Here is a 10,765-nt window from a genome sequence, read left to right as displayed (position 1 = left end):
TGGCCATCAATGAAGCAGGCACCACGTGGCCCCTAAACAATAATGTATACTAGTTCAGCGAAATTACATTCTCGTCTTTTTTGTGGATCATAGTCTACTCATCGGAGTTGTTGACAATTCTAGCACACCTTCTTATTCTGTAACAGCTACAGATAGCAAGCATAAGGTGCTTTGGCTACTGAGATTCAAATTTTGCCGTACTGATCTCTAACGTATGGTTACTAAAAAATGACGGTTAATTTTTTTTATGAATTATGAGTTGTCAAGTCTGATCAATGACTTTAACCTTCATTGTGACTTGCAGAGTCACTCTCCTAGACACGTAATTATTATACCAACTGAGAAATGTACACTGTTGATAAAAAGAAGCCAATGGAAAATCATTATCATCAAAGAAATGGAAAGTGAAAGTCTATGAAACTGCAACGTTTGATTTATTAGGATCAGGTCAGATGGCTGAATTTAGAAAGGTATGTTTAATCTTATCGTATTTTTGGTAATCTTTGTCGTCTGTAGATATAAAACTCTATGGAGATCCTATGTGGATATCAGACCAAGTATGAAATACTATAAGTTGTAATATAACATCTTTTGCCATGATCTTGGAATTTATTTTACTAGGGTTTTGTTTCAGTTTGATATACCATACATGAATATGGAGTTCCAGGTTCAAGATGATATCTTTAATCTGAAATGAGTATCTATGTCAACCACAAGATATTCATATATTTTAAAATGCAGCATGTAAAGCAATGAAATAGAACCCCACTAGTATATTGATTATGTTCTAGTCCGGACGACTACAAATTATTAATGGTACAATTCTTGAGGGAATGGTGGTAAGAAAACTAAGATATTTTCACACTTTGGAAAAGGTTGACAATTATTGATGACTCCTTACAGCAAGTGTTGATTCCATAACATAATATAAAAGTAAATTGCAGGCAAAAAAGGAAAATAATATTCTACTCAAATAATAATCTTTAATAATAAGGTTACAGAAAAGAAGCAGAAATCATAAACTTGTGATTAGATCAAATCGATTCAAATTAACCCTGACTATGACGCCTCTCCTTAGAATGCCTACTGGTCATAGCTAGGTTTCTCCGTCTCTCGACCAACTGCCTCTGAAGTGACTCATGTCTTGCCTTCATAGCTCTTTGGTGTCTCTTTACACCCTCATCACTGTTTACTCGTTTTAGTGCCTCGTTGAAATTCCTCTTTACTTGGTCCATCTTTCTTACAGCTTTTTGTGCCATTGTCTCGTGATTTGGTGATCTTTTATTTCTGGATCTCAAATGATCTAAGAGTCTCTGGAATCTTGTCAATGTCGTTCTTCTGCCTAGAAATGGTTTATTACTATGATTATTTGTCCAATTTTTAACTTATTTAAAATTCGTGTATCTTAACTTATTGTTGCCTCTTATGTACAATCGTCATTGATTCATGGCACGTAAATAACGTGTTGAAAAGGAGCCTGCGTAATTTCGTGGTTATCGTTGGTTCATGTCGGTGACGGGTCATATTTGTTACAAATTAGGCAGTTGTATTCCTTGTTTGAATTGGTTAACATTCAAGTCAGAGCTGACTTTTATAGCTGGGTAAATGGCATGGGTTTTCTCGTTGGTGCATAACTATAATTACTTTGATCTACGTCATTTAACACTGGTTGATAATTTTCTCATTGGCAATCATATATCACATTTTCTTATTTTCGTATCGGGAACTATTTCAATTTGAGTTTTATAATAATTACTACATCACGTTTATGAACTGGAAATTTACTGATCAAATATATCAATTTAGTCAATTGTCATGTTTTAATCTAAACACTCCCTTTTTATCCTGGGTTGGAACGCCCTTTTAAAAATGGCTGTATCCGCCGCTGTTGTCTGCATAATTTAATAAATTGTGGTTTGTTCTTTTGTTGATTCATATCGGAGTATTCTCTAGAATACTTTCGACAGCTATATAAAGGGTAATAAATAAGAACAAGATGTTATGCATTATTATTAACTTACTTGGACAGTTAGCTTCATCTGATTTATCAGAACAGTCTGTAATTCCATCGCATTTTTCAGATTTAAGTATACACATTGAACCGTCATCACATCTTTTTTGTGTGTTTTTTGGACATCCTGTTCAAGAAAAAATATGCATAGAATATGAGATGTGTTCTTATTCAATTAGAAAAATAAGAATGACACTTTGTAAATTTAGTGCGTTCCAAGCGCATTTCTCACTCACATACTGGTATCAAGAAAGTAAAATATCGGTTTAGGCATCATATACTTGTTACATTTATTGGACATAGGACCAATATCATATTTGATTAAAGCCCCGAAATAGAACTGAACACAATGAAAACTGCAAAAATACCATTAGCTTCGATACGAAATATTAGAAACAATCTGTGACCAACAAGTTGAGGAGAAAATTTTTCATTCGAAAGTTTTTTCAAAATATATTTAAGAGATATGTTTTTATATCAGCAAAAATACGGGGAAAACAAATTTAAATTTATATCTCGAAACTATCTTTCTATTATAAAACAAGCTTTTTCCGTCTTAGTTTTACAAATTTCCATGAACGATTAAAAAAAATATTAAACATCAGTCTTAACGGTGTTGATGCCACTGAAGACAAAAGATAGTAGGATCATTCAATCTCCTTTCCATGGCCAAATGTTACAAACTTGACAAAAAGCACTCAAAAGAATTGTTAGCAATTTTATGACAATAACAATGGCTCCTATCACATTTTTACCTCTTTTGCATTAAAATATGACAGATTTTACATTTATAATTTTTCAATGTTTACTTTATGCCACACGTTCGTCTGCTGATACTATTTTTAAAACTAAACTTACCAGAGCAACCGCTTTCATCTTCACCATTGGGACATTCTGGAATTCCATTACATTTACCACTTTTAGCAAGGCAGAAACTGTTAGGACACTTGAACTGGTTATTAGAGCAGGTAGCAGCTAAAAACATCAAAGCAGTGTATAAACCATTCTCGGTTTGTATTTATAAAGAAAGCATCATCATTAAAAACTACATGGTAAAATGGTGAAGGTGTTTTCCGTAATATAAAGTAAGCAAATGAATAAAATTTATGTTTTCAGAATGTAAGAAGAAGAACGACATCTGCCTGTTTTTTTTTTCATTTACTTGTCATAAGAAGTTTATATGAGATCAGAAGAATACATGTTAACCATATTTTATTTGAACACTTACCTGCACAGTTTGCTTCATCGTCTCCAGCTGGACAATCCTGGTACCCGTCACACTTGGCGGAGTCAGAAATACATGTCACTCCGTCACTACATTTGCTACTACCTGAAGGGCAATTGAATGCTGAAGAGAAAAACACGAGCCTTATTATCTTCAATTGTTCTGTGAGTATAGACAATATGCAGTAGAAATTTAATATAGCAATGAAAGATATAAATTCTACAAAATATGAGTTCTCTTATTATCTTCAGTGTTGAAACAGAACAAAGCAATGAAATGTACAACAAATCCTACATGTTGTACACGACAGGTATACCCAATCCAAATCCTACATGGTGTACACGATAGAAAACCCCAATCCAAATTATACATGTTATACAAGACAGGTACACTCAATTCAAATCATCATTAATGTACATGGCAGGTACACCAAATTCAAATCCTAAATGTTATACACGACAGGTAAACCCAATCCAAATCCTTAATATTGTACATGACAGATACACCCAATTCAAATCTTAAATATTATAAATGACACGTATAGCCAATTCAAATCTTTAATGTTATACACGACAGGTATACCCAATCCAAATTACACATGTTGTACATGACAGGTACACCGAATTCAAATCCTAAATGTTGTACATGACAGATACACCCAATTCAAATCCTAAATGTTATACACGACAGGTATACCAAATCCAAATCCTACATGTTGTACATGACAGGTATACCCATTCAAATCCTACATGTTGTTCATGACAGGTACACCCAATTCAAATCCTACAAGTTGTACACGATAGAAAAACCCAATCCAAATTCTACATGTTATACATGACAGGTACACTCAATTCAAATCATCATTAATGTACATGGCAGGTACATCAAATTCAAATCCTAAATGTTATACACGACAGGTATACCCAATCCAAATCCTTAATATTGTACATGACAGATACACCCAATTCAAATCCTAAATATTATAAATGACACGTATAGCCAATTCAAATCTTTAATGCTATACACGACAGGTATACCCAATCCAAATTACACATGTTGTACCTGACAGGTACACCGAATTCAAATCCTAAATGTTGTACATGACAGATACACCCAATTCAAATCCTAAATGTTATACACGACAGGTATACCAAATCCAAACCCTACATGTTGTACATGACAGGTACACCCAATTCAAATCCTACATGTTGTACACCACAGGTATACCCAATTCAAATCCTATATTTTGCACATGACAGGTACATCCAATCCAAATTGTACATGTTGTACACGGCAGGTACACCCAAATCCTACATGTTGTTCACAACAGGTATACCCTATTCAAATCCTAAATGGTATACATGACAGGTAACACCCAATCCAAATCCTTAATATTGTACACGACAGGTATACCCAATTCAAATCCTAAATGTATAAACCTACTTGAACACATTGTATTGTCTTCATCGGATCCATCAGCACAGTCTGCATAACCATTACATTTGTCTGCTTCAGATGTACAATCTATAACAACAACAACAGTTATGACATTGTATGTACAGACTTGCACTCATTTTATTAGTCAGGGTTATATTAGGTTTTGGATTTTCAAATAGTTTGGTAATTACTGTAGACTTTAATTGTTGAAGTGCACATCTTGTACCGTAGAAATATGTACCGTTACTGATATTACTACCACCGTGTTGAGTTTCAGCTGATGGACTGTTAGTCAGCAACCCAGTAGCAAGTACTTTGATATTGACATAAATAATATGGATATTAATAATATGGATATTGTATGCTTAAAGTTTGTTGTTATCAAGCTAAGGAATATAGCTTCCTTATGATGGATAAATCTGATTCCACGTTGCGTTTGATTTTTTTTAAAGCTCTTCAACATGGAATTTCAGAATTTAGGCATGAAGCTTCTTCAAGTGCTGAAGAGACGTTAAGTACTTGTCAAAATGCATCTGATGAAGAAATATTGGTACAGTTATTGCATTCAGTAATGTCATAATTTATTTCAATATATAGTGGGAACTTTGTGATGATCAGCAGCTGTTGTAACATCTTTCTCTTAGTGCCTATATATATATAGGACGTCAGAATTCAATATAAACTGTCGTATCAGTTTAGAGTATTCAATTCAACATTATTTACGTTGGAAAATCTATGAAGTGCGTTTTTTTAATATTTGTTTTCTTACCTGTTGGTGCTTGAGTAACTGGTGCAGCTGTAAAACAAAACAGAATTGTGATTTCATGTCCAATAACAATAATACTATCTTAAATTATAACACAATTTCCCCAGGTTATATTAAGTGATGATTGAGTGCTCACAATAAAATTGAGAATGGAAATGGGAAATGTGTCAAAGAGACAACAACCCGACCATATAACAGACAACTGCAGAAGGTCACCAATAGGTCTCGCTCGGACACACACTCCATAATCTAAACATGTTTAACCCCTCAACACGTGTCTGTCACAAGTCATGAAATATGTACGTTGGTTTACATTCAACTTCAATGTATCTAATAATTCTTTTTCACTTATTTTACCTAGAAATTATCCAGCGGTAGGTTTTTTCTCCTCTCTTGAATTGTTTTCTTATATTGTTTTCCGGGGCCTTTTATAGATTATTATCCTATTATACGAGTTTAACTCATTTTTTAAGGCAAGACGGTGATCTGTAATTGTTCAGATATATGTGTCCAAGTTGTTTTTGAAAAATACCGTCTCGTTGGCAATCGTACAACATCTCATTTTCAAATCTTAAGGCAACGTATACCTAATTCGTTATTCGATTTATTGCATTAAGAATGGCTTATCAAATTCATTTTGTTTTTGTAAACTCATTAGACATAATAATAATTTAAACTGTTGTACTTGCATTAGGCAAAGCGGTTTAAAAAATACACATATATCAACAACAAATTCAAGACAAATAACTCACTGTCACAATTTTCTTCATCAGATCCGTCTTGACAGTCTTTGATTTGGTCACACTTCCATGAGTTGACAAAGCACTCATTTCCAGTCTCACATTTAAATTCTCCGTCACTGCATATTCCTGGAGCACTAGTAGGTCCGGACGTTGGAGCTGGGGTGGATTTTTCTTGGGGGAAAAAGTGAACAGATGTTTAAATATAAATTTTACCATTGGATCAAATTTTATGCGATATTTCTCCCTTCTTATCCGTTAATTTTTCTGAATGTTCAACGCAAGGCTTGCCAAAAATGTTATTTGGTGTTGAAATTTGTCCAAATTTAAAAAAATCTTTTTGGTCAGATTTTAAGTGAAACTATCAAATTTTCTAATTGTAGTAACGGTTAATGAACTAAAAAATCAATCATTGAAAATGTGGTTAATTACTGATTGCCAATGAAACAACTCTTCACAAGAGACCAAATGACACAGAAACTAACAACTATAGGTAAACGTAATGCCTTCTACAATGAGCAAACCCCACACCAGAGTCAGCTATAAAAGGCCCCAAAATGACAAATGTAAAACAATCCAAACGAAAAAGAACGGTCTAACTTATGGACAAAACATATGAACGAAAAACAAAAACAAAAACAGCAAAAAACGACAACCACTGAAATACAGGCTATACTGACTTGAATGATAATGTAAATTTTAGAGGGAGTGATCATCCTCTTAAACTTTGGATTTTCAAAGGATTGAGCAAGACTTAGGCCTCTCATATTCGTAGTTTAATAAATTCTAAACTGCCTGAAATACTGAATTACAAAATATCGTTTTTTTTAAATTACATTTTTATCTTGACAAGTTCGCATACAGTTCAAATAAACCAATAAACAAAGGGGCAATACAAATTTGAAAGTCAAGATTATCACCCAAAAAATGAAAAACGAATAACTGTTACAGACAAACAAACAAAGAGTCTTGAAACATTGCACGGAGAATTGAAGATTTAGTGAGCACCACGGACTCGAAAAGATCAGTAGATCCTGCTCCATTAGTAAAAACCGTTGTGTTCTAATCAGTTTTGCTCGTCAGATAGTGATGAAAGTATATTGTTTTAAATATTTTATTATTTTTTTATTTGATGTGTTTAATATATGACGTTTTGTAGAAACACCTACCATCGTCACCTCCGTCATCTCCACAGTTTTGTTCGTCAGATCCATCAGTACAGTCTGTTATTTCATCACACTTCCAAGAGTTGTCATAACATTCATCTGTAGTTTCACATTTAAATTCTCCCTCTGAACACTCTCCTGGAGCACTGGTTGGGGCTGGGGTTGATTTGTCTAAACGAAAAGTGTCTTGAGTTTAAAATGATATTGTTCTTTAATTTTTTTCGTTAAAGGTTTTTCGGCAACTCTAAAAAGTATACATGCAGGTGTCCCCCAGGGATCAGTTTTAGGACCCTTTCTGTTTCTTATTTATATAAATGATATAGTAAATGACATTTCTAATGATATTAGACTTTTTGCAGATGACACCTCTTTATTTGTTATAGTAGATGATGATCCTGCTGTAGCAGCTGCTTCTTTGACTGATGACTTGGATGTTATCTCAAATTGGGCAAAATCATGGGCTGTTCAATTTAACTCTAAGAAAACCAAAAATATTGTATTTACAAGAAGGGAAAGGGAACACCCACCTGTATTTTTTGGGATAAATGGGGAAGAGGTAGAGAAAATAAATATTCACTGTCATCTTGGGATAACATTTCAGTCATCAGCTTCATGGAACTCACATATTGATATTATTTATAAAAAAGCATGCTCTCGTCTATCCGTGCTTCGTCAAGTTAAGCATTTATTAGATAGGAGTTCACTTATACGTATTTATTATGCTTTTGTTAGACCTATATTAGAGTATGGGGATGTTGTATGGGGCAATTGCTCCCAGCACGAGTCTGAGCTTCTTGAAAATATTCAGATAGAAGCCGCTAGAATAATTACAGGTTTACGACGTAATTCCTCCAGACAAAAACTTTATATTGAATTAGGTTTAGAAACTCTGGAGAATAGACGTAACAAACATAAGCTTGTACTATTCTATAAAATATTAAATGGGATGACACCTGCATACTTATATGAGTTAGTCCAGCCATATCTTCCCAGACAAACCCCTTATACTTTGAGGAATGAAAATAACACTTTTCATCCGCCTCTTGCTAGAACTAGCTCTTATTTCAATAGTTTCATTCCTTCCACTATAAGACTTTGGAACAGTCTTCCTTTGAGTTTACAAAAATCCCCAAGTTTGGGTATATTTAGAAGTGGACTGGAACAGTTTTATAGGACTGATGATATATTTAAACCCTTCAACTATGGGATAAGGAAACTTAATATAAGTCATTGTCAACTCAGAAATAATGCTAGCAACCTAAAATCTCATCTGTTTAATCAATTCTTATCCGAGAACACTTTTTGTGCAAACTGTAATCACCCTGTTGAGGATAACAAACATTTCTTTTTCATTTGCCCTAAGTACAATGATGTAAGACAGATCCTTCTTGATTCCATTAACTCCATTGCTGATAATGTTGATATAAATATTGAATTATTACTTTTTGGAAACAGATTATTTTCATATGATATGAATATTGCTATTTTTAAATCTGTTCATAAATATATCAGTGACACTCAACGTTTTGTTTGAAACTAACTTATTTTTTGTTTCATTTTGTTTTATTTTTTATTTTTTTTTCCTCCACTTAAACATTAATTCATTTGATCCACTAAGCAAGCTTAGGGTCTCTTTCAAGCCATATATATATATATTTCTAATGACTTATAAAGGATATTTACATGTTTCAAGGTTCTTAAATACATGATGAGTAATTGCCTATATACTTAAATATACTTTGCATTTAGTAAGTAACACTGTAAACATATATTTGCTCGTGTGTGCTCATAAGTAGCATGCATGTTCCACTACATGTATATTGCATTATTTTAATACAGTTGTTATAATTGAATTATACCTTGAACATGTAATATGGAGAGAGCTTTTATAGGCTGTGCCTGTTGCTCAATCCTTTTCATATCTTAATGAATAAAATATGTTTAAAATCAAATATTGTTCATGTCTTTTCATAATCGAAGTAAAATGTCACAGTTCTACTACTGTAATTGTTTCAAAGGATTCGCTCTTCAAATAAAAATACATAAAATTTTTTTTTTATTAACGCAAGGATGGCATTAGGAAGTAAAATACTACTAATTTAGAGAGATTGGAAGAAAACACGTTTTTACATTACAAGATACAAAACTATATACATGTACATGAACGCTTTTCTTAATGCATTTGCATTAATATTCGTGTACTCCAAAATTTTCAAGCATTACCATAGTTTATCAAATGTCGCAAATAAGGTTATAGAAGTAATTTTGTCATCAAGGTCATTTCCTTAGAAATTCAACTTGATGATGAAGCCAATAAAAAGGGCACCATGTGGCTCGTATGCCTCGAACGGCATTTACGAAATTAGATCATGTAAGAGTGTTTTACTTTTCGATTCACGAGGGACTTCAAAAATTTAAAACAGTACAAACATCAAACACCAATTATATAGGCTCATTGTCTTTTGTTTAATGTTTCATTTACGTCATTCATATAACTTGGCTTCAACTTGAGTTACATAAACAGTTTGACTCCATGTTGATATTTTTCAGTTCAAATTTGTCTTGTTAAAACTTGACTATAGATTCTAATATGATGTGCTTCTTTCGCTAAAAATGTGAACAAAGCCATGCTCTAAATCCAATAAAATGTGTTTGCACATGCGTATATTGACTAATGCAGAATAGTGAATTTCTATTGAATTGGCATGCATTTAATATATTTCATTTAACTTAAAACACTTCTATACTTTAAATGATGCACCGGTTGTTACTAATTCGTTTATTATGATTGTAATGTGTTGCATTCCGAAATTGACATATTTGACCTAGATACGACACCCGTTCATGTTGGCTGTTCAAACTCCTCCCTCTGAAAAATCACAGTGCCAGTGGTTTGCTTCTTTACAAACAAACAATGGAGGTTCATGGAATAGCCTACACAAACGATCTACACTTATACATACCGGACATAGAAATTACCATAATTGTCATAATCAGAATCGAAATAATTGATGCAAGCTACACTTTATTGTAGTTTTAACATGGGTAGGCATCATATTCGTGTTATGTTATCCCTTTCTATTGCTCGGGCAAAAATAATCACGAATATAATGCCTACCCATGTTAAAACTACAATAAAGTATAGCTTGCATCAATTATTTCTTTATTCAGTTTGGTTGATAGTGAGATGAGGCTAATGTATAGACAATAAATTCTCCATATCACTATATTTTGAAAACCATCCTACAACAAGATTTTTAAAAATATTTCATGATTTTGTGACATCCGCGATTTTCATCCGATTGTAATCCTAAAATTTACAAATCATAATGTTTATGAATGAAACGATGTGTTAGTTGCGTTAATATAACGGTGAAAATAATAGGTTTTTTCGATAAATGTATTCAAGTCCATATACTC

The 10,765-nt window shown here is 33.0% G+C and overlaps 1 protein-coding gene across 1 annotated transcript in view; it reads right to left on the bottom strand.

Annotated features, from left to right (window-relative positions):
* Nucleotides 1–969: 969 nt before the first annotated feature.
* LOC143067576 (uncharacterized) overlaps nucleotides 970–10,765 on the bottom strand; it is a 55,468-nt gene continuing 45,672 nt past the window's right edge. The window contains exons 7-14 of the mRNA XM_076240921.1: nucleotides 7,349–7,516; nucleotides 6,192–6,353; nucleotides 5,443–5,469; nucleotides 4,680–4,760; nucleotides 3,240–3,359; nucleotides 2,870–2,986; nucleotides 2,022–2,138; nucleotides 970–1,342 (exon numbers count right to left, since the gene is read on the bottom strand). Coding sequence (XP_076097036.1) covers nucleotides 1,050–1,342; nucleotides 2,022–2,138; nucleotides 2,870–2,986; nucleotides 3,240–3,359; nucleotides 4,680–4,760; nucleotides 5,443–5,469; nucleotides 6,192–6,353; nucleotides 7,349–7,516 — 1,085 coding nt within the window. The 3' untranslated portion in view covers nucleotides 970–1,049. The remainder of the gene's footprint in view (nucleotides 1,343–2,021; nucleotides 2,139–2,869; nucleotides 2,987–3,239; nucleotides 3,360–4,679; nucleotides 4,761–5,442; nucleotides 5,470–6,191; nucleotides 6,354–7,348; nucleotides 7,517–10,765) is intronic.

The sequence above is a fragment of the Mytilus galloprovincialis genome, chromosome 3 (genome assembly GCF_965363235.1).
Source record: "Mytilus galloprovincialis chromosome 3, xbMytGall1.hap1.1, whole genome shotgun sequence".
NCBI classification, from domain to species: domain Eukaryota; kingdom Metazoa; phylum Mollusca; class Bivalvia; order Mytilida; family Mytilidae; genus Mytilus; species Mytilus galloprovincialis.
The sequence above is the reverse complement of the archived record's forward strand: the minus strand, read 5'-3'. Positions and strand labels throughout refer to the sequence as shown.